Genomic DNA, 27,316 nt, shown 5'->3' with positions numbered 1-27,316 from the left:
ATCCTCTGTGCCATCATTTGGAAATCTGGCTGTACTTAATGAAGCATAAAAGTCATCCAATTTCAGGAAGTTTAATCTCGACAATATTTTCAAAATAAATTAACGGATAAAGAAATGCAATTACTTTTTGGGGGATTTCGTAAATTGGATCTTTTTCGTATTTTGAAGCACTCATTTACAAAGCTTTCAAAACCTGAAAATTTCGTATCTAGAGCCATTCCAAAGTAGAACTATGACTTGTCTTCAATACATTGAGTCACTAACCTGTAGGATAAGATATTTTTTCAAATTTGTTCTTACTTTCAGGACATAAAATACTTGGTTTCTCTACAATGCACTCTTTAAGTAACTCACTTAGTGGCTTTTGTGAGTTTGAATCCCAGTGAATAACTCTTTGTGTTTGCTCCTTGGATGGAAGTTGCTCGATTAAAGATGTTTTGCTGAGCCTGCAAGCTATCAACCAACCTGCCAGCGGTGGGGGACGGGGGGTGGATGAAACGGTGTCAATCCTATTATGAAAGCTGTAAACTATAAACCAAGACAAACTGCTCTACTGATTACATGTTTTGATTTACGGTGGTGGTGTGGTGCAAATAAATTATGTGATTTCTGTCAAAGAGCAACAGGACTATGTGCTTTGGTTTTACTGCTCTTACCACGATCTGTTTTTCGATCTATAGTTGAGGAGATACAATTGGTGGCTCAGAATTTCGGTGCGGCGGCTGGCCTCTCCCAGCATTGAGCCTCATCAAGGAAAGGCAGTCCAATTTACATCCCCAGAGGTGTAACAGATGAGTTAGCTGCAAGGTTCAGCAGGTTGAGTCTATTTTTCTTTGGGTTACTCCAAATAGAGATATGGCTAGGATAAACAACAAACAGTTTTGCTGATATACTTTACTCCTGGGAGTCTAAACAAAGCAGATCCATCCAGGAGGCTGACGATGGGAAGAGGTAGACGAGTGCCCAACTCAAGCATCTGGCGTGCCAAGCCACCGTCCCAGGACAATGAGAGGCGACTTTCCTGACCTGGGGTCCCTCCAGCAGACACTGTACTGATCATCAGCAGGTGATCGAAGAAAAAGGACTGGGGTACCCCAGATGCCGGCCTAACAGAGGCACAATAATCCTCTGGGTGGCAAAAAAGTGGAAACACCACTCTGGCCACATTCGTCCGGACCGACTTCCACCGGAAGTTTAAAAGAACTGAACTGTGTGATGTGTTCAAATGTTCGAACTGCAATATTGTGTTTGTAGTTAAAAACTACAAAAGGGAATATGGTGGAATAAAAGCTAATTAATCAAGTATGCGTAGGACTGTGCACACTCACCAGTCAGGTTGACCTATGAAGAGAACATTCTGGAATGGTATGTTTCTGCCAAAACAATAATGGTAACCCTGGGGAACAGGATTTTATTTGGCCGTACTAGTATAAAGTGTAATTGCACATCCACTACAGTCGCTGGCAGTGGCGCTCTCATTTATTTTTTATTTCAGGCATTGATGCACTTAAAATCTTTTCTGTTCCAGACAAGATTTAATAAAGTTATTATTTGTAAGTTTGACTATATTTCTTTCTTTTTTCATTTTCTTTAATGTTAATAAGGATAAAATGTTGTACTTATAACAATTTTATAAAATGATTTTATTTATAGTCACCGTGGGGGGGGGGGGGGGGGGCGGATACGTTTCTTCTTGCTACGGGGGGGCCTAACAGAAAATAATTGAGAAGCACTGGGCTACTCTGACCCCCTTCCTTCAGCTGAAGTCTGATAAATTCTCATCACGACCAACTCTGCGTGCTTCCTCTGATCCAAAGTTATTGAATGTAGATGGATTTAGATAACAGCTACTGTCACTCGCTTCCGCGTAACGGCACCATCTCGGGGAAAAATAAATAAATAAAAACATTATTTGGACAATGTTGGCAGGCCAGATTAAAAGGGCTACCGGGCCGGATGTGACCCGCGGGCCGTAGTTTGTCCATGGTTTAAACCCATTTTTGTGGACTCGGCAACAAAGAAACTGGGGGTAAGGAGCATTGAGATTTCTTATCAGAATCCTAAGGCAAAAAAAAAAAATCTAAAACCTCAATTTGTAAAGGGTGGGGGGAATTGTGGTTTTATACTCAACATTGTGACAGGCCACATTGTAGTTTTGTAGTTAAGATAATTGTCAATTAACAGTGATTTATTAATTGATCAAATATGAATAACTTGATATTTGTGGAACTCCGCGAAGTAGGCGAGCCCCTTCAAAAATATTTAAAGAAACGTATAACACGTGCACAAAACCACCACCAGGCTAATATGCTGTTCATTCAGGTGTTTTATTCTACATTAGAATGCAGGTCTTATGTTGGTGCATAAAAACAAATCAAATACAGTATATATACAGTAAAAAACTGCAAATGTAATAAATGTAAACTTTTATTCAGAAAACTCAGAAATTCAAAAACATCATAGTGTGACAGGGTGAAGTAAGTGAAGTTATAAATGAGTGCAGGTGTTAAGGGGAAAAGGGACTCACGCCGCTATGACGCGCGAAGCGTGCACAAAGTACGCAGAGTTGATGCGCGAAGCGTGCACGAAACACGCAGCTATGACGTAATGGGTACGCGCGAAACACGCAGCGATTACATAATGGTCGTAGACCTGTGTGTAGAATAAAAGCGGGGTAGTCAGACACTCCACTAAGTTGGCTTGAACATAACACAACAAAGGACCTGTCTGATTATTTCACCCGTCTTTTAAAGGTATGTTGCTTTGTTTTGAAGATCGATTGAGTGTGGGATTTGCAAGAGGCAATAGTTAGCATGTGAGAAAGAACGTAATGCTTAGTGATGGTTGTTTACTTTTTTATGTGTGTGCGTGAATGTGCGAGTCTCGGGTGTATTGTTTACAGCAAGCTACCTTCGGCCGCTGGTTGTTTACTTTTTTATGTATGTGCGTGAATGTGCGAGTCTCGGGTGTATTGCTTACAGCAAGCTACCTTCGGCCGCCGTTATAACGGTAGCATAATAGTATGCAGTATATGACGGCCGGAACAAAAGGTAACAAGTTACAATACTCCTAAGTTATAATCGTTTATGCAACATGTACATTGTTTTGGGTTATAACGGGTTGTTAATATGTTACTTTGTATATATTTGAGTGTTATTGTATATTATGTTTTGTGTGAATTGCTTTGATATAACTAAAGTTGGCTTGAAAAACAACAAAGGACCTGTCTGATTATTTCACCCGTCTTTTAAAGGCAAATACAACTACCCCGTAAATTCGGGGTACAACAATAGCAGAGTCACTCAATCCTTGTGGGCTTTGAAACCTGTTTTCTGAAGTTCGTCCTTGAAAAGAAATGTTCGGGACGGCACCCTCTTCCAGTAGAGTCCAGTTTCATCCATGTTGAAGACTTGCTCCGGGACATAGCCATTTTCTTCTATCATTCCCGGAAACACATCCTCAACATAACGCCACGCTGTTGCTCCGTCTGCAGAGGCTGCATCTCCATGCAACGACACATTCTTTAGTCCAACTCGCCGCTTAAACCTCTCAAGCCAGCCCTTGCTGGCAGCGAAAGCCGTACGTGGTCATGGGTTAGTCTAGCTTGAGGCACCGGGTAGAGGATCACCTTCGTCGTCGTTGCCATCGTCTTCTTCCTCGTTTAGAACGTTGTCGTCGTCGTCACCACCCTCAGGCACCATAGCATCAAACAAAGATTTAGCCTTACTTCGGATTAAGTGTCCGTCCAGGCTGATTTGCTTCGCCCTACAATCACGGATCCAAATAACCAGTGCGTGGAGAGTGTTTTGGAGGCATCACGACGGGCTTCACAAAACTTTTACACTTAACTTGGCGAGAAGTGTACTGTATAGCACGAGATAGGCGTGGACTGAGAATGGGCATCGGGAGAAGCTTGGGCTTCCGTGGTGAATGGGCCAATGGGGAGTCGAGTATATTCGGTGAGCATTCAGCTGGCCAATCAGCTTGTTTATGCCCGTTATGCTTCCGTGATGCCCCGTGATGCTTTGCGCATACATGCATTCTTTGTATTTTAAAATTTTGTAAAATGATGCAATTACTAATTCTAATTGAATATTTTGTTTCCACACCTTGTAAAATGATGTAATTTATAATTTTAATTTAATATCTTTATTTTTTTTCCAGAAAAAAATCCGCAAAGCTCTGCGTCCGCGTTAACTGAGGCGCGAAGTAGCGGGGGAACACTATATTTTTCATATTTTAGCTCAACTTTCAACCACATTCTATTTTTTAGCTTCTTGATGGCAAATATTCTCTAAGATTTCATTTTTAAAATGTTGCATATAAAATGAGGAAAATGCATACATTATTTTTTAAAACGTATTTATCAATTGATTTGTCTTCTTAATAAAACAAAAATTGAGGGAAAAATTACATCATACTTTCCATAGGATCAGCTTAAAAAAGGGAAATCAAAATAGCGAATATTCTGATTCAAGTACCGTATTTTCTCGCATACACCGCATTTGTCACAAAAAAGTATGACTAAATCGCGGGTACAGCTTATATGCGCACAAATCAGACTAGACATGCAGAAAACACCAGAACACAAAACATTGCGGGTGATACGGTAATTTATTTCAAAATAGAGAAAGGATAAACAGATAAAATGCGTAAAACTTTTTTTTTTGATGTTGATGAATGAAATTCAAGAAAAAAATGGCAGAATCTTGCATAAAACATGAAAGAAAACTCAATTGTGCCTGACATTGCTTGTTCCTTTCGATGTATACAGTATCTCAGAAATACCATGTATGGAGTGAAGTTGTATTTTTTATTTATTTATGTTTTATAAAAGGCAAAGCAGAATTTAATTACTCAACCAAGCTCACCTGAAAAAACTGATTTTCTTTGTTTACATTCTGTGGATACAATTATATTAGTTGTGTATGGCTAGACTTTTTAATGAGTCACAATACTAAAACATTCATAGTGTTAAAAAGTGCCAAGTAGAGAGTGCAAAACAGTCCAGTTAGTTTTTCTCAACTCAAGTGACATATAATCAGATCATACATGAATTATAGCGTCATCATCCTCATCAGCTCCTTGCTCCCCTGGTGCGTCTTCACAAACGTCTGCCATGTACCTATAGTCTCCGCCTCCAATGGCCAATGCAGCACCAGATGACATCGTGACCCAATCCCGTTCTTGGTCCCAGGGGGGGCTGCTGTCACTCGCCCTGCATCCCCCTGTTTGTTCCCCATCCAGGTTGACGTAGTGTAAGGACTCTTTGTGGGGGGGTGCCGGCGAAAAGCTATTCTTAAGATCCTCCAGCAAGACCACAAGATGATGGAACGAGGGACGACATTTGGGGACCGGACTCCAGCAGCTGTGCATCACGTCGTAGCTAATAAGAGGATTGTTTTCGTTAACGATTGTTTATATCATGACAACAACAAACTAAATACGTGTCTTGGATGACTAAAACATAATGGGCCTTTAGACGGTTTATATTTAACGAGATGATGCAAAAATGCTAAGCAGTTGCTGTCCAATGTTTACAAAGATGCTCCACTGGCTAGACAGAAAAAATAAATCACAGCTTAATTACCCAGTTAAATCAATTTTGCAAGTAGGGTTGACCTGATCACCTAATTTAAAGGATCTGTTGATACTAATCTGTTACCTCAGCAAACTATTTGGGAGAGAAAAAGAAAATACAACTATCAAATATTTCCATATTGCGGATATGCACTGCTTTGCATTATTCCATGTTAAATTTAGCTTCCGACAACAACTAGTGTTTCGATGTTGTGTAGTACAAAAAAAGTGTTTGTTTGTTTTGACAATATCCATGTATATCTTCACTTTATTTTTGGAGCGCTACAAACATCAAATAAATATTTTCACCCTAATCATTTTGCCCAGATTATTATCCTCTAAAAATTATATGAACCGAACCGATTTACGAGCTGTGATTAAATCGGGGAAATCCCTACAGATAAGTAATCTGTAGATACAGTGTACTCTTCTGTACCCAGTTTAGTAATGGTATGATAGAACTGCAACAATTGCAGTTGTAATAGTTTGTTTTGAAAGTGCTGTACAGTAATCCCTCAAATATCGCGTATCATTTAGACCAGAACATAACCTCGATAAACGAAAAATCGTAACGTAGGATCACCCATATTAATACTACATACCATACGACAATAATACCTTGAGATACGATCTTATTACATTCCGGGACCTAGATCGTATGCCAATTTACTCATATCTGAAATGAACTTTTCCCATAGAAAATAACTAAATACCAATTAATCCATCCCCACCCTCTGAATAAAATTTACAGAATATTACAATGGAAAAACATGTTTTTAATTTTACTAATTCACGACCTATTCTCAAAAAGTTACAAATACCTAATTATGATCTGCAATAAAATATGACATTATTGTGTACATTTTATATGGAGTTCTTACCTTTGAGGCAGATGGGAGCGGTTAACAGCAGAGTAGAGAGACTTGACAAATTCGGTTCGCTACACTTTTTTGGCACTACATAATAACATAAACTTAAAATTTAACTTAAAGGAACTTTGCTTACTGTACACACACTTAAAAATGGTTGTAACCTTGTTGTGCTATTATCGCGGCAAAGGTGTTAATGTATTCCGTCGCGGATTTCGAGTGGGAACTAGCTGCTTCCGTGTGCCCCACAACCAAAGGTCTCCCCAATTTGTTTTATTAAAGTTATCGAACCAGCCAGGACTCGCTTTGAAGGTTTCGGCTGGCCTCGGAGTATCCCCTTTCTCAGCTGCTTGCTTTACTCTCAAGTCCTCACAGATTCCGCTAACTGTATCTACTTTAACTAAATATATTATATATACTAATTACTATATATTTCGTCATAAATGTGCAGCTAGAAAAGGACCAACTTAGGTCGCATCATAAGCGTAAGTTATGTTTGGGATGATTGAGCCGAAGCACCTTGAAACAACACCTTTTAAGTCGATGATCCCTAAGGCGTGGAAAATATGGTACTTAACACATGGATACTAGGTGGCTCGGCAGGTGAGTGGTTAGTGTGTCGGCCTCTCAGTGGGGCACCTGGGTTCAAATCCAAATCGGTCCACCTGTGTGGAGATTGCATGTAATCTGGGCCTGTGTGGTTTTTTTTCTGGGTTCAGTTTCCTTCCAAATTCCAAAGACATGCATGGTATGTGTGAGCGTGAATGGTTGTTTGTCTCCTTGTGCCCTGCGATTGGCTGCCCACCAATTCAGGGTGTCCCCTGCCTCTGGCCCGAAGTCAGCTGGGATAGGCTCTCGCACCCCACACGAGCATAGTGAGGATAAAGTGATTCAGAAAGTGAAATGAGAACAATTGATAGCTGCGGCCTTAACATATAGCAAGTGGTGTGAACAGATTTGTCAACGAGTGCAAATGTCTAAACACCGGGTTTAGTAATCTGTGCCGACAGTTTAGTAATTTTTACCTACAGCTTGCTAATATCTACTCACAGTTGACTAATCTAAGCATACAATTTGCCAAAATCTACCCAAAATTTAACATTATCTTAATACGGATTAGTAAACTGACCAAATGACTGGGTTTAGATTTTTGACAGGAATCACTGACAAATAGTTTTGTCAATTAAAACTACATTTATCGTCATTTATGTAGAAATCACTCAAATATGACTATTAAGAATGTTATTTTTTCTAAAAGACTAAAATTAAGAGAGCAGCCAAAAACAAAAGTGACAGACGTCGTGTGAAATCCCTATCATCATTAAGTGCTTAGCCAGGTGATGACACAGGTTGCTTACATGTCTTGTCTGCACTCGGCAGGTTTCTTGAGGCGTTCTCCCCGAATCAGGTACTCGTATATTTCCGAGTTCTCCACCCCAGGGTATGGCGTCTGGCCTCGGGTCATCACTTCCCACATGGTGACACCAAAGGACCACTGCCACACATAACCTCATTGCTTTAGTGAGTGACTCAAGTTAAATTGATTAAGTGTAGTTGAATGTCTGAAATTATTTATACAAAACTCAGTCAGAGATTCAAGATAGACAAAGTAGAGCTGGGCGATAAAACAATAACGATAATTATCATGAAATAATTTGTCAAAGATATTAAAAACTTTTGATAAAAATTTGACAATTTTAAACTGCAATTACACCACCGACCACCACAGAGAACAGGGGCGCTGTTGGACGATGAATGCTAGTTCCAGACCAACGCTCGGGAGCAAGAGGATACGTGTTTTTTTTATCAGTTTATCAATAGAGGTTAATAGAACATTAATGCAATAGGACAACAACACACAAGATCCACTAAAAGATCCAAGTAAATTCTCCCTGGCGATTTCTAACTTTTTTGACGGGAACATGCGTTTTTTCACGTATCATGCAAGATACGCATGTTTTTTTCTTGAATTTCACTCATAGATGTCAAAATTAATTTTATTTACCGTTTTATCTGTTTATCTTTTCTCTATTTTGACATAAATGACCATATCGGCCGCATGCTTGCGTCATGACGTCACTTGGCATTGGGTCATGACGTCATCGTGTCGTGGCATCGTTGCAGTTTCGTGCATGTCATGTTTTTATGCGCATATAAGCCATGCCCTCGATTCAGTAAATGTTTGTCTTACAAAAGCGGCTTATATGCAAGTAAATACAAATAGTTTTTGTGATCATTATCGATAGACTGATATTTTTTTCATCGTGATAACAATTTTTGTCGTATCGCCCAGCTCTAATACAAGGTAAAAAATATTCACAGGGCGTACATTTTTGTCGTTAACACAAATGTCACAAAATATATGTGGCATACCACATCACTTTGCGTGGTGTAGACATTGTCAGCCAAACTTTCCAAAGCTATCCATTTGACTGGAAGCTTGGAAACAGATCCTTGTCGGTAATAATCTCCCGAGTAGATCTTCTTCGAGAGGCCAAAGTCTGCCACGCATACTACCCTATTTTTGCCAAGCCTGAAACACGCAACAGAAAGCAATCCATTATCTTTGAGTGAATGCGCATGCAAGGGTGACATAAAGTAAACAGAAAGGGCCTGACATGCAGTTGCGGGCTGCCAGGTCTCTGTGGATGAAATTTCGAGTGCTCAGGTATTCCATTCCTCGAGCCACGTCCAGCATAAATTGAACTAGCACATGCGGGAGTAAGTCCTGAGAGGGATCATACAGGAATGAAGATGTGGGGGTGATCAAATAAAGGTTGTAGAACAGAGAAGTTAATAGTCAAGTTAAATTATTTTTACCTTTTCAAAGTTAACTTTAAACTTAATCCCGATTCCGAAACTGGTAGGTTTAGCTGCAGCGTTTTGGTCACTTGTGACAGGAGGGTTTAAATGGGTTAATCTTTTTCAATTACATGAAATTAGCCTTATTCTTGCAAACAACACTTCTCATTTTCTCTAACTAAAACACAAATACAAAGTCAATTTTTAATTCCTAAAGAAAAATGTAATATATTTACGAAAGGTATTGTAAAAACTATAGCTCAAACTTTTTTTTTTTAAAGTTATATACAAATTACTTCAAGGATGATGAAGAAATCCTGAAGGGTAGACAAGTATAATGTTCCTGCTTACATTACAGCTTTTTGCCCGGGACCTGATTGTGTGTGCACTTAGGGAGCAGTTTTAGTACTAGTAGAACTCGCGCTAAAACCTTGTTGCTCCAACTCAACTTATTTAAGTAAGTTTGATCACACACACACACGCACTAAACTTTTTCAGCTAAGTATTAACTAAAGGAAAGGATTTTTCTTTATGAATAAGAATGAAGAACATGAATATATATTCGTATAAAGGCTGCCCCTGCGTATAGGCCGCACCCATAAAATTGTTGAATTTTATAATTTCTCATGTATAAGCCGCCCCCTGATTCACAATTTTCACCTCCATATTCATGGTTTTATGAGGGAGTACGAATGTGTTACTTTGAAGGGAAAATTTTAAGAAAAATCATCACGTGGTATTTCTGAGATACTGTATGAATCAAAGCATATTATTAGGGTCTTTGTAAATGCAAAATATCAATTTATTCAATTTGAAAAAAGAAATTAGTCTATCTTGAGGAGAACCTGATGCTTTTTAATGACAGAAATTACAATTTTCTTACCAGAAGTTTAGGATTATGTGGCGGCCAAATTGATTCTAGTGTCGAAATATCTCGATTTTTCCGATGGTTCATATTACTGCAATAGTTGTAACTTTCGAACAAGAAATAAGAGAAAAAAATATATAAAATCTGAATTTTGTTTTATTTCATAATCACAAATGTACAACCATTTCCTTTCTGTTCCAAAAGGGTGTGACCTGCACGTAGACAATTTCAAAAAGTAATATGAGCAGTACAACCATAAAGTGTGTCCGAGTCTCTGAATGCAATAATATCATTCGATACACATTACACAGGTATCAAGGCTGATATTTTAATGATCGACTGCAAGACCTTAGATCAGCCTTAACAACTATTGGGATGTGTTGACATGGAAAAAAACAAACTGTGTCTTGCATAAAACGTGAAAAAAACTCTCACTTGTGCCTGCCATTGCTCACTCAGGGCACCGCCATCTTGCCATAGTTAAACGTGCTCTGACTGGTCAGACACAAGTAGCCTTGATACATGTGTTCGTTATGGTTACCATTTCAGCACATCCCGATAGTTGTTAAGGCTGATCAAAGGTCTTGCGGTCGATCATTAAAATATAATCCTTGATACCTGTGTAATGTGGACCTCATGCTATTATTGCACCGAAATTTAGTGAAAACTACAACTTCGGACACTTCCTGGTTGTACTGCTCACGTGACTTCCTTCTTGAATTTGTCTACATGCAGACAAAACCCTTGCGAAATGTGCAATCCAGCAGATGATCCTTTCGATTCATACAGTATCTCAAAAATACCAAGTGCAATGATGGTTCTAATAGGGGGTTCAAATGTGTTACTTTGAAGGGAAAATGTTTCTAAAAATAAGTATTTTGTATTCCCTATTAGAAACGTGAACCTGAAGATGAAAACTGGAAATCAGGGTGTCTTATACGAGAGAAATTGTAAAATTCAACGATTTTATGGGAATTTTAAGGGTGCGGCTTATACGTCGAGGCGGCTAATATGCGCGGAAATACAGTAGTTGTCAAGTAGGACCGAAAGACTGGCGACCAAAAGCCCGGCGACCAAAAGACTGACGACCAAAAAAACAGCGACCAAACGTCCGAGCACCTCTGTACTGAATAATATCACATTTTAGTATTGATGATCAAATATGATATTTGTTGTGTATGGTTGTTTGTCTCTATGTGCCCTACGGCTGACTGCCGACTAGTCTACGGTTTAGTCTGCCTTTCGCCCAAAGTAAATTGAGTTAGGCTCCAGCAACCCCATTTTTTTTACCCAATCAACACTTAAGCTCTTAGTTTAACACAGAGCTACGCACGTATGTTAAGGTAATCTTTTGTTATGCAGGAGTCATTGGCATGTCAATGGGACATACAAAGGGACGGTCTCCGAGTCTGGACAGGAACAGGTAAGTGTGCAGGTCTCCATACTTCATGAAGGGTAAGACCACCATAGGGACAGGCAAACGCTGCGCGTGACGCTGATGCAGACTAACACCTATTGGAACAAACAATTGTCGATCAAAAGGCATTTGACATTTGACCTGTCTTACTATTATAATAAGGAATATACTTAATTCTTTACCAATGAGCTGAATTACATTGGGGTGTTGGAAGTCTTTCATGTAGGCTGCCTCCTTCAAGCACTGTTCGATGTCACTTGACGAGGTGATGTCAGCTGGATACATAACCATGAACTGAACCGAAATTCAACACGAGCCAATGAAATTTAAAAAGGCAGGACACACATTTCAGAACTTTGACTGCCACCTTCTGGGTTTGTGAGTCATCAGTCTTCAGGAAAGCCTCACGCACTGACCCAAACTCACCTACACACACACACAGACATGTATGCTGTTAATCAACTGGGTAACGAAGAATGAGTCTGAGTGCTTTAAAAAGAAAGGGATGATATTCCTTTCAGGCCGTGACAATGAATTTACTTCTGTGTTAGTTTGTCAACTTGCTATGAAGAAGAGAATGAGTTCATGTTTTCTTTGTCTACAGCACGGCAAAAGCCACTAAAAAAAGCCATTTGATTTTTAGCGCTCATTAAATACATTAAAATGTGTTAGTTACTTTTGATTAAGAAACTAGATTCAGGAACAACATTATTGCCATGTATCAGGCAGCATAAGAACTTATTCACATAAAATATGTCTAGGTAACCCACTCTCTTTTTGAATCAAAAAGCCCAATGTGGACTTGGCAGCAAAAAAACCTACAGTCACAGCAATGACACAATAGTTTTATTACCGAAACCAATCTGTTCATTGTGTACCTGAAACAACAGTGGAACATACAAGCCAAAAAAAAAAATGATTTTCATGTTTAATGTGAGATGTGTTGTTCAGCAGTGTTGATATTGGAATGATGACATGGATCATAAACCTCTGACAGACCACAATGTGAGACTTCAGGAATGTACATCTGATGTGATAGCTCGCAGCACGGGGGCCCCCTGAAGGCACAGTGCTCTCCCCACTCCTCTTCTCTCTCTACACACCAGATTTCAAACATAATACAGACACCTGCCACATCCAGAAGTTCTCTGACGACACCGCTATAGTGATGCAGCTCCGCAAGCTTTTGTCCTGATAACAAGGGAACTCAGACACGTGGTGCCCTACCTCGTCCGGGCGTGTCACCAGGTGTGGCTAGCACAATCTCCCTTGTTTCAATGCTTTGGAGTGTTCGAGTGGAACCTGGGGAACTCTCGTCTTGGTGCACCATTATGTCGCATGTGACCCCTTTCGGGCGTGGGTGGAACTGGGGGGGACCTTGGCTAGGCCCTGTGCTCAGCATCTATCACGGTCATTACTTGATGGGGAATACGGTCCCCAGAATCTCGCAGCCTGTGACTCTTGTCCGCTGCGAGGTGCTCACCATGGATCCCAACCACTTGGGGTGGAGTGCTATACGGTGGTTTGGATAACTGGTCTGTGCCAGACCACACTGACCAAACGAGTATGACAGATTTGCATGCATTGCCTTCAACTCTGAAGAAATTTCTACCCTGCCAATGGTGGGGTACATGGTAGTATGATCAGACTACGACTACACTGTGTACCATATAAACAAGCAGGGTGGACCAAAATGCACCCAGCTATTGGAGACCTAGCACCACCTTTTCAAAAGGCTGTCCGTTACCTGGCTAGTCTGCAGGCTTCCTGTTTGGCCAACCCAACAGGATAACTGAGTCACATAAAATATTTTTATAAAAATATTGTTACCTTTGCCCAACATGTGTCCGAGTACTAGCTGCCTCTCTGGGATGAGAACATCCCTCAGTTTGTTTTTAAGCTCTTCGCTGATACCTAGACTGCTCACTGGAGTGACAAAAAGAAAAAAGGTGGTTGATCAATTATCACTTGACATAATAAACATCTCTATAACAACTGGAGCAAAACTCACGTGTAGAAATATTTGTGCCACTGCCTTTTCTGTTGAAAGAACGAGCAGCCGCAAACGACACAGGGGTCTCAGGGTTAGTGGGTTGAAAAACCCAACTGAAAACATGAAAAACAACAAAATGTTACACACTCACAAATACAACTAGTCATTCTCATGACTTCCGTAATACCCAAAATGTGTTTCCTTCCCACGCTGCCGAGCAATGACAGAAAAAAGCAAAGCTGACACGGTCAGCGCTAGGAGACCAAAGAGAATGCCCGCCCAAATGTGGTTTCTCTCCTTAGGGGTGTCTGTGGAGACGCCCCAGTCACCTACGTAGACAACATCACAGTGATTAGAAAAAAATGACCGTGTATAAGCATAGTATCAGCTGAAGACACCTTTTAAGTTGAAACTTGGACATACTCTTTGAAATGTTGCTGTTATGCCTCCCACTTCAAAAGGTACACATCTATCTATCACGGTCGATAGGTTAACTCAACCGATGGAACAGATTTAGATTTGAATAATTTTGGCTTGGAAGATAAGGAGCTGTGTTGGAGTGTGAGGAAATCCTGAAAACTAGTGGAGTGAGAAGGCCAGATTTGACCCTCAAACTGAGGAAATGGGAGGTAAGGCTTCCACGTGTTGTTCTCCTTCTCCAAAAAATCTGGTAAATTTGTACTTCAATAAGAAATTTTTGTTTAAAAGAAATCTATTGACTCGTAACTAAAATTCACTTGTCTTTTTTCGACAGAATACAGTGACCAAAATTTATTTGCAAGTCTCTACTCATACCTACTTCACAAAGATTGTATTTTTCGGAATATACAGTGGTGCCTCTACATACGAGTGCCCCGAAATACTAACAATTTGAGATACGAATAAAATTTCAGCAAATATTTATCTTGAGATCCAAGACAAATTTTGATATATGAGCAGACAGCGGACACGAGAGGCTGCCCATAAGAACATCATGGGCACTGTCTCTCTCCCTACAACTCCCTCGTGTAATGTCTCTCTGGTCGCAAGTACCTCCTGTGATGTCTCTACGAGCACTGAGCGGAGCGTTGCATTTTTCCAGTGTTTTTTTTTCTCGGTTAGTCATCGCGTGGTTGTGCGTTATCCTATTGTGAGGACATTTGTGTTCATCATTTTCGGAATATTTTCAAGGGAATACAAAAGCAAACAGCCCCTTGATAGGTTGCATTTGAAAGTCAGAGTGGAGGCAGAGCAAATAGAGACAACCCGGGAGAAAATTTAAAACCAAATTAGAATTAAGTTTAGTGTAAGGTTAGATTAAACTTATTTTTGAGTGTCTGCATCGTAATACAAGTTCATTTTAATGTGTTTGTTATGCAAGTATATATTTAATATAAATATATATATTTTTTTATTATTATTATTCTTTTTTTGCAGAAGACAAATTGAAATTGCTGATTTCCAATAAGTGAATGATCATGATTTCAACTACTACACCTCCAATGGGCCGGACCACCACCGGGGAGCTCCAAGGTCCGCATCCCACAGCTGTACAGGCAGAAACCTGGAAAGATGCATTGAAGAAGCGGCTAGCGCTTGACAGGCGTGCACGTGGTTCCATAAAAAGCAGAGGTTCCTAGACAAACACAAAAGAGGCACGCTTATCAGTGGTAGTAAATTACCAAGTTTCAGTGTCATTTACAGCAACAGACGGGAGTCAAAATGGGCTGCTCTCGACTAATCGGTCATTTACTGATTTTCACAATGTATTAATTTTCTGCAAATGAGAAGACAATACATACAGTGGTAACTCCTGTGAAATAAATTCATTCCAGAAATAGTTTCGTAACTTGTATTTTTCGTGAGCACAGGCAAATCTTACATTGAATTAGCATTATTTGTTCTACAACTGTACACTACATTTTACTGTCATCCCTCACTACTTCACGGCTTCAAAATTAATACCTTCAGTCTATTGTGTTACTGTGGTAACTTGAGATACGAGTTTAATGCTAATGAATTTATAAAAAGGAACCTATCGAAGGGTTGTTTGCTTTTATCTCCCCTTAAAAATGACGCTCACCAATGTCCTCACAATAGGATAACGCACAGCCATCTGTTCGGGTGCCTCTTTTTCATGAAATCAGAAAACTCTTCCACTTCGCCATTGTGTTTGATTTCAAATAAAAACACAGACAAATAAATAAGGAATAAATAACAAATAAATAAACAATAAATGACAAATAATAATGAATAATAAATAAACTAATAAGTAGTCTACATAAAAACAAGTAAACAACATGAATAACTTGCCCAGTGCCCAAAAGGCAACAACAAACAAATGAAGAGATAAATAATACATCAATAATAATATTAATCTATAATTTCTGACTAAAGTGGTTAGCAGGAGTTTTAGTGCATGTATATGAAAAGTTTTGATTAGGTCCTCCTAGGTGCATAGCTCAAGTTGATTATGGTAGCCGCTCTTGGGAAGAAGCGGTCCTCGAGTCTGTTTGTCTTGGCTGTTATGGCTTGATGAACCTTTGGGCTGTGTTTATCACGCTTTGCAATCTTTTCCTGTCAGCTTCTGTGCAGCTTGAGTGTCTCTGAATGGCTGACCAGTAGTAGGTCACCATCAGGTTGGTGTCTAGCTGATCCTTCCTTCCTAAATACTCTCAGGAAATATAGCCTCTGCTGCCCCTCATTGATGAGTGCTGTGGTGTTTGCTGCCCAAATTAGATCATCAGAGATATGGACCCCCAGGTATTTGAAGTCTCCACTCGCTCCACCCCTTGCCGTTGCTATACAGAGGGGACGGAGCAGCCTTGTTGCGTCTGAAGTCCAGGATGAGTTCACTGGTTTTGCAGATATTCTGCACGAAGTTGTTGAGCGTGCAGCACTTGCTGTGTCTGAGCACCTTATATCTGTAGTCCGTCCCATTCTCTCGTGATCATCCCCACCACCGATGTATCGTCCGCAAATTGTACAAGGATGTTCTCAAGGTGCATAGGTCTGCAATCGTGTGTATAGAGCGAGTAGAGTAGTGGACTCAGCACACAGCCTTGGGGTGAGCCGGTGCCGAGCATTCTAGCAGATTAGACATGGCGACCCAGCGTGGGTCAGTTGACCAGAAAGTCCTTAATCCAGGAGTAGGTGGAAGGTGGGCGCCTCAGGTTGGCCAGTTTGGGGATAAGAATGTCTGGTTTTATGGTGTTAAAAGAGGAGCTGTAGTAGATGAAGATCATTCTGGCATAGCTCGCTCTTTTCTCAAGGTGTCTCAGCGTGGAGGGCGGTTGTTTTTGCATCTTCAGCGGATCTATTCGGCTGATATGCAAACTGATGAGGGTTGTGGATGAGGCGAAGACAGGCTTTGATGTGTTTCAGTACCAGTTTTTCAAAGCACTGTGATGATTGGTGTGAGAGCGACTGGGCGGCAGAGGCTCAGATAGTTTGCGGGTGACTTCGTGGGTACTGGGATGATGGTGGCCGAAATGGTGGGTTCTTTGAGTCACAGGTTAAAAATGTATGAAGACCGGTACTAGTTTGTCAGCACACACCTTTAGTACTTTGCCTGGTATTCCATCGGGTCCTGAGGTGCATATTGTATAAAGCAGGAGTAGCCAATTCCGGTCCTCGAGAGCCCCCATCCAGTCTATTTTCCATATCTCCCTCCACTACCACAACTGAATCAAATGATTAACTCATCAGCAAGCTGTCTAGAAGCTTCATACTGATACTGATTATTTTATTCAGGTGTGTAAGTAGAGGGAGACATGGAAAACAGACTGGATAGGTCCTCTCAAGGACCAGACTTGGCCACCTCTGGTATAAAGATTTAAAAAAAAATTAAAGAATTAACAACAAGTGGGACACAATTGTTAAGTGAAATTAAATCAATTGGATATTTTATATTTACTACGAAATTTAAAAAAAAACGGAAAACTAGACCGTGAAATATTCTTAGGCCCCTTGACTCTCCATGCAGCAAACTCACTCCAGAATTTTAGTAACCATCTTTGAATTATCCTATGACGATAAATAGAATGGACTTGCGCGTAAACATGTCTCTGTATACATGCCCCTGCTCTGTGATAGTATCTGGGTTATGTTTAATGTGCAGAGAACATCATGAAGACCAAGGATCAAGCGCACACCACGAGGCGGGTTGGAGATACTGATGTTGAGAAGTTTAAAGCCGGATTAGGATCCAAAAAGTTATCCCAAGCGTTTAATACCTCAAGGGGCACTGTGTAAGCAAGCATATTGAAATGGAAGGAGTATCAGACAACTGGAAATCTACCAAGACTCAACTGTAACTCTAAAACTTTAAAGAGGCCCATGATCACTCTGGATGAAATGCGGAGTGGGAGAGGCTGACCATAGGACAAAAAGCAGTCGTACACTGCATATTTTTGGTCTCAAATATATCACACACCAAACATGTGAAAGAAGGGGCTCTAATCAGATGAAAATAATATAAAACTTTTTGGCCACAATGCAAAACGATATTTAGCATAAAAGTAGCACCATGTCCAATTAGGAACCTGTGAGCAGAGCTGGAGAATGGTGCTGTTCACAAATGACCTCCATCCAACCTCACTGAGCTTCAGCTGTTTTGCAAGAATGAGCAAGAATTTCAGTTTTTTAATGTGCATCACTGATATAGACACACCCAGCGACTTGGAGCCATTATTGCAGAAAAAATTGTGCTACAAAGTATAAATACAAGGGGCCCAATATTGCACACCCCATTTTTTAGTTTTATTTGTTAAAAAAGTATAAAATATCCAATAGATTGTGTCCCACATTTTTTTTTAAATGTGTATGTATATATGCCAACTTGTTTTCAGGAGAAGAGAGCGGATGGTTGTTAGTCTATTTTTGCGCCGTTACGGCTGACTGGTTATAGAAGATGAATTAATTAATTTCTGATGCTATAGTGCACTAAAAACTAACGTTAAAAAATAGACAGACATATTTACTAGGCCAAAATGCTAGTGCACAATATTTGTTGTTAACCAGAATTAACAGTGCTAACTTTATTGCTCATAACATTTCCATCATATACTCAATCCCATTCCAGATGAATAGTTTAAGGGCATCTCTGGTGTTTTGATTCTTTTCCATTTTAGAACAGATTGCCACAGTGTGGTGCAACCACGGTGTTTTATGTCCGAATGATATCTGTTAGCTCAGAGCATGACTATATTGGATGCTATGGTGGGAATTTTCAAAACTTGTAGTTTTAATCAACAAAAATCTAACTCAATATATATATTTTTTTCAAAATGTTCCCCAGTGTAATACGACTGGAATGTATAGTGCAAACATCGTCAATGCTTAGTTTTTCAAGAAAAATAAATCTCTTTGCGCGCAAACCAAAAAACTGAAAGTACAATTTTATGAATTTGGTACTAAAATCTCGCTAGCTAGCTAGCATGCTAGCAAATGTTATCAATGCGGCAAGAAATAATTTGACAGTCAAAACTTCGTTAATAGAACGCAATTCTGTAGAAGCCCTTAGAAAACATTTTGGGGAAATATTCAGGAATTCTTATTTTTTCTTTACTTAAGGAAGTTTCGTTTTGTAGGTAAACAACGTCTATGAACAATTTACCCACCATTAAAATAGTCTTCAAATTATTTTATAGTCGATCATTCAATTCATCATGGCAGCTCTTCCGCTATTGGATAAATCTCTGAGCCTAACCTGTTGCTCCCCTCCTAGAATCCATTGCACCTTATAGGCCAGCAGCTCTCCCTGGAGCACCTCCCCTCGAAGCTCTGCCCACTCTAGGCTGAGCTGCTCCTCTGAAAGTCGGAAGGTCAAATTCCCCGGTGCAGCAAACGGCACTGAAGAGAAAATAAAATAGACAAAAGTGGCACCATGCATATTACAAACAACCGGCAAGTCGCAACCCGAGTACGGCGGCTCACCCGACTCGGGCGTGAGAAAGCGCATCCAGGAGGAGAAAGGCGACGCCCCCACATCGTTGCGGCAAGAGACCCGAGTGCTATAGTTTGAGTGGCGAACCAAGCCAGGGAGGATGTGAGTGTGCGGAGGAACAGACACAGATGACTCTGAAAGGACTGCGCCACTGGAGGAGGGGTGCTGCAACTGAGAAGGACATAAACTTTAGAATAAGTCTATACACTAATCCCTCGTTTTTCACGGATGATGTAGACCAGGTTAAGAACCACCGATAATAATAAAAAAAAAAAACACGAAGTAGGATCAGCCCTATTATTACTACAATACCATACTACATGTTTTTGCACCTATACAAAAATACTCGGACACAAATACGGTTATCAAGAAGTATATTGATTAAATATCACAGTTACAAACTTATGAAAAGACTGAAGTATTACCGTATTTACTTGCATGTAAGCCACATTTGTTAAAAAAGGAGGGTATGGCTTATTTGCGCATAAAAATACAACATGCACAAAACTGCAAGGTGACAAAGAAGAGAGACATAACGCAAGACATTGCGGCGGATACGATCATTTATTTCAAAATAGAGCAGTGGTTCTTAACCTTGTTGGAGATACCGAACCCCACCAGTTTCATATGCGCATTCACAGAATGCATTCACTTGTGCCTGTCACTGCTCGCTAAGGGCATCGCCATCTTACCAAGGGGGCTACCATCTTACCAAGGACGCCGCCATCTTATCTAGTAAAACGTGCTCTGACTGGCCAGATGGGCGTAGATGTGTCCGTAGCGTTTACCATGTCAGCACATCCCAATAGTTGTTAAGGCTGATCGAATGCCTTGCAATCAATCGATAAAATATCACCCTTGATACCTGCATAATGTGTATCTCATGCTATTATTGTACCCAGAGACTTTGTGAACACTATACCGCTATGGACACACTTCCTGGTTGTCCTTACGTTACTTCTTTTTTCAAAGAAAATGTGGTACGTTTGTAATTATGAAATAAAACAAAACAGTCCAAAACATGAGAACCAAAATGAATCCCCAGTTGGGAGTTTGACCCGACCAGCCCCCAAAGATGCTCCCCTTATAAATTATACTATTTGCCCTTATTTTGCAATGACAAACCCTACAAACACAATGCAGCACCAATTTACTTAATGCAAGACATACTATGTAGAATAAAAACAAAGATAACTGTGTAAAAAAGTTATTTTATTGACCAAATCAACAACAAACTATCTTTCTCCACAAAATTTACTATTGCATATAGCATATTGAAGATTCACAGACTTAATCTTTTTTAAAGATGAGTTTACTCCGTAAGAGAAACTATCACAATTTAGTATAATTTACAACAAAGATGTTAGAGTATCATAGTATCTTGCCCTGCTTTGTATTGAACTTTCTTTGCAGCTACCCCAGCATCCGCTTCTGTTCTTCTTACAGTAATGCTCGACTCAGAATGATGACTAATTCGTGACATAGATGAAGTTCTATTTATTTAGTGTGCATTTTCTTGCATTGGTACCGGATGGACAAAGTCCTTTGTTACAGCTTCACATGCATCAACTCTCCATCTGATTTCCGTGGATGGCGTGGCTCACTTTCTCATGTCCTCATAAAGGTTAAATATTTCCTTCATTCCATTTTCTATGTCATCTACCATGTTGGATAACTCTGACTGAGAAATGTCTTTCTTTAACGGTTCTCTAGCTGCTCTGATTTTAATTTTCCATTGTTCTCATAGTCCCATCAAACACATCTATTTATTTTCTTCATGATCAAAATCATTGTGTTAAAATTTTCACCAGCAAATACCATTTGTCCCATGTGTTTTTCTTGAAGCAGTTCATCTATAGTAGCAAAGATTGCTGACGCTGTACCAGAACGCAGAACAGGAACTGAGGACCTTTTGTTGACAATTTAATCCACCTGGCATATTCACCTTGGAGATGCTCGAATTCCTTTTGGTTTTGACTGGATCCTTGATTTCTTGTTTTCTTACTTGGCGGTCCATCCATAGTTGCCGTGTTGTCAAAACAATTCACAATTCTGCCGCTGAATTGCCACTGAATGCTGCTGACCTGTCAATAGGATAATAGCATTGCCTACTGACGTGCTTTATTTATATAGTCAAAAGGTGGACTTGACTGACGACAGGATGCAGTTATGAAAGGGGAGGGGGATTGGGAAAGAATAGTGTCCGGTCCACGATGACCATTCAATAATGTCGAACAGCACACCAAGACAGATGAGTGAGATTTTGAGGCTTCTGCAGAACAGGACCACGGAGAAGAACAGACAAGAGTTACTCTGTGTAAGACTCCGGCCAATGTTCGACTGTTTCCGCTCTACAATCACTGACTACCCTTTCCGCATCAACAGGTTTTAATAGGACAAGATTTCGATCACTATAAATCAATGGTTTTTTGGAATTCCATATCGTGTACGGTCTGTTTTTATTTCTTTTCTCAGTGCTCCCAAATTCCCCATTTCGCAGAGCAGATTACTTGTTCCTCCTCCACGTCATTCTTGATGTTCAAGGTTTAACGTTGGGGGTCTCGTTCCCCATGGGTGGACCTCTGCAGTCTCGAGCATAGTGTCCTTCTTTCCACAGTTGTAACACCTGTCGTCAGGGAATGCTTTTCTTGGTAGGCCGGGTCTTCCTTGAATTCTTCCTCTTCCACGTCCTTGTTGGTAGAATACTTCTGATGTCATGGTTCACCAATGAGGCCATGGCTTGGGTCAGAGTATTGACTCCTGCACTTGCCTGTTTTTGGCTGTGTCTCCTCAGCATGAATCACCCACTGCATTAGTTGATTCATTGGCATGGTTCAGTATGTGACACAGTACTTCTGCACGAACCCTTTGATTGGGGGCTGGAGCCCTTCCAGGAACCCTTGTCTCAGTTGGGCTTGGTACACCCCTTGGTCTTCTATGATCCCTGGGATGTTTTAAATGGATTTACTGTAATGCTTGGAATGTGCGAGGGGGCTATTTTTAGGGTGAACATGCGCTGGGTTGATCGCAATAAGGAGTGTGCCGGCAAGAAATAAAACCAGTCACTCAAGCAGTCACGGCCATACAAAAATCAAATTTAGTGCACAGACAAGGTACACTGACCGATTGGGCACATCGACCATTTTGGAGAAAATGTTAGATATTTGAGTGCACCCTATAAGTGCGAAAATACAGAATTCAATTTGTAAAAATAAAGAATTCTATTTTGATGAGAATCTGATGCTTTTTAATGACATAAATTACAATTTTATTACCAGAAGATTAAGAAGTTGTGGCGGCCAAATTGCTTACAATGCCAAAATATCTCAACTTTTTTCGATGGTTCTTATTATTGCAATAGTTGTCACTTTGAAACAAGAAATAAAAAGAAAAAAATCTAAGCAGATTTTTCTCACAAATGTACAATCATTTCCTTTCAAAAAGGAAATAACATAAGCACAACCAGGAACTGTGTCAGTAGTATAATAGCATGCGATACACGTTACGCAGGGATCAAGACTGATATTTTAACGATCGACCGCAAGACCTTTGATCAGGCTTGACAACAATTGTGATGTGCTGACATGGGTACACGAGCACATCTATCAAGGCTACTCACGTCTGGCCAGTCAGAGATCGGTTAACTAGCGAAGACGGGGGCACCCAAGCTAAGATGGCGGCGCCCTACGTAAGATGACCACACCCTGAGCGAGGAGTCACAGGAACAAGTTTTTTCACGTTTTATGCAAGATGTATATATTTTTTTAAATTTCATTCATAGACGTCAAAATAATTTTTGTTTAGCATTCTTTTTCTATTTTGAAATGACCGTATCTGCCGCATTTGCTATTATGTCGTCTTTTTATCTATTTTGAAATAAATGACTGTCGCTTGCGTCATTACGTCCCTATGCGATTGCGTCATGATGTCACAGCGTCATTTTGTCCTGACTTCATATGCCATGGCGGCGTCAACTTGCAATTTCGTGCAAATCATGTTCTTATGCGCGTATAAGTTATACCCTCAATTCAGTCATTTTTTTGTCCAACAAATGCGCCCTACATGCAAGTAAATACAATAGTAGTATTGTGCGGACTAGTGCCAGCCTCCTACTTCAAATAGGAATGGACTTCTATCACCATCAAAAGCGGTGGAAAATTCTCACCTAACAGCAAGTGTAAGAAATACCTGGACAATGCAGCTGGATAATTCCGAATGGCCTATAAATCCTGGTTGCCATGACAAAACAGCAGAATTGTCCTCTATTTTGGCAACCTTCAGTGCAACGGGGGCAGCCGGCAACTCTAATACAAAACAAGGTGTCAGATTATTAAACTCTGCCATCCTCCATTTGACGCTAATGTAGGTCTCACCTTTGATGTAAACTGTTCCGGTTCTTGACACGGAAATCCCGCGGGCATTCCGGGCTTCACAGTAAAACTTCACTGAGTTATTGACACCTGCAACGACACAGCAACATGATGGTTTCTAAATGGTGGATGCAAGAGATGATGGTCTTACCTGGAACTCGAAGGACAGAGGAAGACAGTTTGGCGCCACCCTCACGGATGCCTCCTAGCCACCAGAGAACTTCTACAGGCTCAGGCGGTCCGACAGCACCACAGGTAAGGTTGAAGGGCTCACCGGGAAGGGTGGAAAAGTCTTGCGGCTCTTGGATGAAATGCGGAACACCTAAGACATGACACTGTTTTAAAATTTTGATTCCCCTCCACAACTAGGGTATCGACAAATCAACAACTAATGACCTGATCTAACAACTATTTTTATTGTTGATGATTCATTTAGAAACATTGTTGAACTCAAAATTGTGCCATTGAGAATCTGAGTAATATTCTCTTATTGGCTTTTAATTTAATGGGAAGGACAACACTATCATAACCATCCATTGGGAATTACTTTTGTTTAGAACAGGGTGTCTACAGGTTGGACCAAGTGCAATTTTAGACCTTTTTAGACCATTTTGGGTTATATATAAGACCTTCACGAATGATTAAAAATAAGAAAAAACAGACCAAGATTGGATTCACCTGACATTTATTGTCATTGAAACAAACAGACACTACAACACGCAATATTTTCAGGGTTTTTTTTCCAAAAATAATGCCTCTTCTTAAAATGCTGAATGTTGAAAAGAATTACATTTATACATATTTTAGATATTGAGAATGGGAGAAAAAGAGAGAGCCCAGGAGTGATAGAGTGTGTGTGCGCGTGTGTAGTGTGCAGCACTACATGCTTCGTAGCTGTGCACTTTTGGCAGCAATTTTGATCTCCATATTCTTAAGCTTGGAGAGTTTGTCTTTAGCAGCCCTCCTCAGAACATTTGACTTAGATAGAAGCTGGGCCATTTTGCTCCCTGCCTTGCCATCAGCTTCCTTCGCCAACGCGTCTGCGTCTTTGCCAAGGCCCTGAATGACTTTATGCAGACTGTCCCTTTTGACTTTGAGGTCTCGTAAGTGCTTTTCTGCATGTGCCCTTTTCTTCCCTTTTGTCTCTGCCTCCTTCCTCTTTGTCTGTTCATCCGAATACAAAACCTCTGCCTTCATCGTTTGTGTCGAGCCCATTAGGTCACGCATGTCATTTGAAGTATCATTTGTGGATGTGTCTGAAACAAATAGAACTGGGCAATTCTACGAGACTCACATGCTGATTCTCGTCTCCTTGGGTGGCTTTCAGCTGTTGAGGGCGGACAGAGATGCTGAGGAGAGCGGTGGGAAGAAAGGTGGGGGACAAGCTGATTTTATTAATAGTAGATGGTGTAGCTCCGGGCATATTACTGTGAAGGAGCAACTTTGCACTCGAGGTATCGAGCTAGTAGCTGTTCGCATCAGGCCATGCTCCCTAGGCTTCTACTCTCCCCACCTTCACTCAGTATGTGAATTGCCACACAAGGGGAAAAAAAACTCCGGACCTGCTGTATGCCAACACAAAGAAGGCATACAGCTCAGTCTCCCTGCCCCCACTGGGACACTCAGACCACAATCTGGTCCATCTGATCCCCACCTACATCCCTAAGGTGAGGAAAATAAAACCTACCACGAGGATCATACAAAGATGGACTGAGGAGACCAGCATGGTACTGAGGGACTGTTTTGAGACCACTGATTGCGAGGTGCTGTGCAATTCACATGGGAAAGACATTGACAGCTTGACCCACTGCATCAAATTATATTAACTTCTGTGTTGAGAACATTGTACCATCCAAGAAGGTCCATTGTTTCTCCAACAATAAGCCGAGGGTCACCATGGATCTAAGGGCCCTCCTGAACAAGAAGAGGGCTTTTAGATCTGGGGAGAAAGAGAGTCCGATAATGGTCCAGAAGAAGCTGAAAAGAGAGATAAGGAAGGGAAAGACCAACTACAGGAGGAAGCTAGAGAACCAACTCTAGAGAGGCAACACCAAAGAGGTCTGGAAGAGTTTGAGGATCATTTCGGGCCATGGAGTCAACAGTGAGAGACCCGGAGTCCGGAGACAATGCCCCCACTCTCCTGACCCCCCAGACCAGAAGCAACTCTCCCCCCTTTCTCTTTTTACTCTTCCTCCCCCTCTTCCAAAGTGATTCTGCATATTTTCAACCTCAGCCTCAGTCTGCAGAAGGTCCCCAACTTGTGGAAAACTTCCTGTGTGGTCCCAGTTCCAGAGACTGCGAACCCCAGGGAGCCAAACCACTTCAGGCCTGTAGGATTAACATCCCACCTGATCAAGACATTGAAGAGAATCATCCTCAATCACATTAGCCCCCTGATGAATGCAGAGCTGGACCCTCTGCAGTTCGCTTATCGTCCAGGCATTGGTGTGGAGGATGCTACCACCTACCTGATGCACAGGCCTCTTTCACACCTGGAGAACATGGAAAGCACGGTGAGAATTCTGTTTTTGACCTCTCCAGTGTGTTCAACACCATTCAACCGGTCCTACTGAGAGGGAAACTGGAAGAGGCTGGAGTAAGGGACCACCTAGCCGCATGGATCATCGACTTCTTCACTGACATGCGACAACATTTGAGACTCCAGGACTGATTTGGTAGCTTGCAACACGGGGCCCCACAAGGCACAGTGCTATCCCCACTCTCCTCACTCTATACATCAGAGTTCAAACGTAATACAGACACCTGCCAGCTGCAGAAGTTCTCTGACAAAACCGCTATTGTTGGACAAGTGACGAACGAGAACGACCTAGAGTACAGGGGAGTCATCACAGCCTTTGTTGACTGGTGTAGGCAAAACCACCTCTACATCAACACCAGTAAGACAAAGAAATGGTCATCAATTTTCGAAGAAATCCTCAACAGACCACTCAGGTGAACATCCAGGGTACAGACATTGAAATCGTGGAGAATTTTAAGTACCTGGGTGTTCACCTCAACAACAAACTAGACTAGTCCACAAACATAGATGCCCTGTATAAAAGATGCCAGAGCCACCTGTATCTACTGAGGAGTCAACGATCCTTTGGAGTGTGCAGGACACTGCTGAAGACTTTTCACGACACTGTGGTGGCATCTACAGTGTTTTATGAAATGGTCCGTTGGGGATGTGGGAGCCGGCGGACCGTCCGTTTGGCGGACCTTTTTTTAAAATTACATTTGAATATTTCTTAATACATTCCTTTTTACTTTACTTTGTACTTTATACTTTTTACTTTAATGTTTTCACAACTTTCTTTGTTATGTTAACCTTGCTTCTTTCTGCTACTTTGTTGGAACCATTCAGCCATGCCTATGCTGTCACACACACAGGACTAGCTGTTACAATATGCAGCAGAAGGAGCAACACCTCGGTTTCACCAGAGAAACGGAGCTGGAAAAAGGGGCCGGGAGAAGAGGCAACGCTTCTGACC

General features: G+C 40.9%; 1 protein-coding gene across 4 annotated transcripts in view; it reads right to left on the bottom strand.

The window, feature by feature from the left end:
- Positions 1 to 4,595: 4,595 nt before the first annotated feature.
- LOC144206402 (tyrosine-protein kinase receptor TYRO3-like) overlaps positions 4,596 to 27,316 on the bottom strand; it is a 28,157-nt gene continuing 5,436 nt past the window's right edge. For 3 of the 4 annotated variants that reach the window (XM_077731376.1, XM_077731373.1, XM_077731375.1), the window contains exons 4-19: positions 23,977 to 24,147; positions 23,829 to 23,915; positions 23,644 to 23,759; positions 19,446 to 19,626; positions 19,219 to 19,361; positions 15,006 to 15,144; positions 13,717 to 13,858; positions 13,548 to 13,642; positions 13,367 to 13,462; positions 11,882 to 11,962; positions 11,719 to 11,811; positions 11,510 to 11,631; positions 9,068 to 9,177; positions 8,823 to 8,982; positions 7,808 to 7,944; positions 4,596 to 5,386 (exon numbers count right to left, since the gene is read on the bottom strand). In XM_077731376.1, the coding sequence (XP_077587502.1) occupies positions 5,047 to 5,386; positions 7,808 to 7,944; positions 8,823 to 8,982; positions 9,068 to 9,177; positions 11,510 to 11,631; positions 11,719 to 11,811; positions 11,882 to 11,962; positions 13,367 to 13,462; positions 13,548 to 13,642; positions 13,717 to 13,858; positions 15,006 to 15,144; positions 19,219 to 19,361; positions 19,446 to 19,626; positions 23,644 to 23,759; positions 23,829 to 23,915; positions 23,977 to 24,147 (2,213 nt within the window). In that variant the 3' untranslated portion in view covers positions 4,596 to 5,046. Of the gene's footprint in view, positions 5,387 to 7,807; positions 7,945 to 8,822; positions 8,983 to 9,067; positions 9,178 to 11,509; positions 11,632 to 11,718; positions 11,831 to 11,881; positions 11,963 to 13,366; positions 13,463 to 13,547; positions 13,643 to 13,716; positions 13,859 to 15,005; positions 15,145 to 19,218; positions 19,362 to 19,445; positions 19,627 to 23,643; positions 23,760 to 23,828; positions 23,916 to 23,976; positions 24,148 to 27,316 lie in introns of all 4 variants that reach the window. The other variant, XM_077731374.1, reaches the window with a different exon arrangement.

This window comes from Stigmatopora nigra, chromosome 13 (assembly GCF_051989575.1).
Source record: "Stigmatopora nigra isolate UIUO_SnigA chromosome 13, RoL_Snig_1.1, whole genome shotgun sequence".
Classification (NCBI taxonomy): domain Eukaryota; kingdom Metazoa; phylum Chordata; class Actinopteri; order Syngnathiformes; family Syngnathidae; genus Stigmatopora; species Stigmatopora nigra.
The sequence above is the reverse complement of the archived record's forward strand: the minus strand, read 5'-3'. Positions and strand labels throughout refer to the sequence as shown.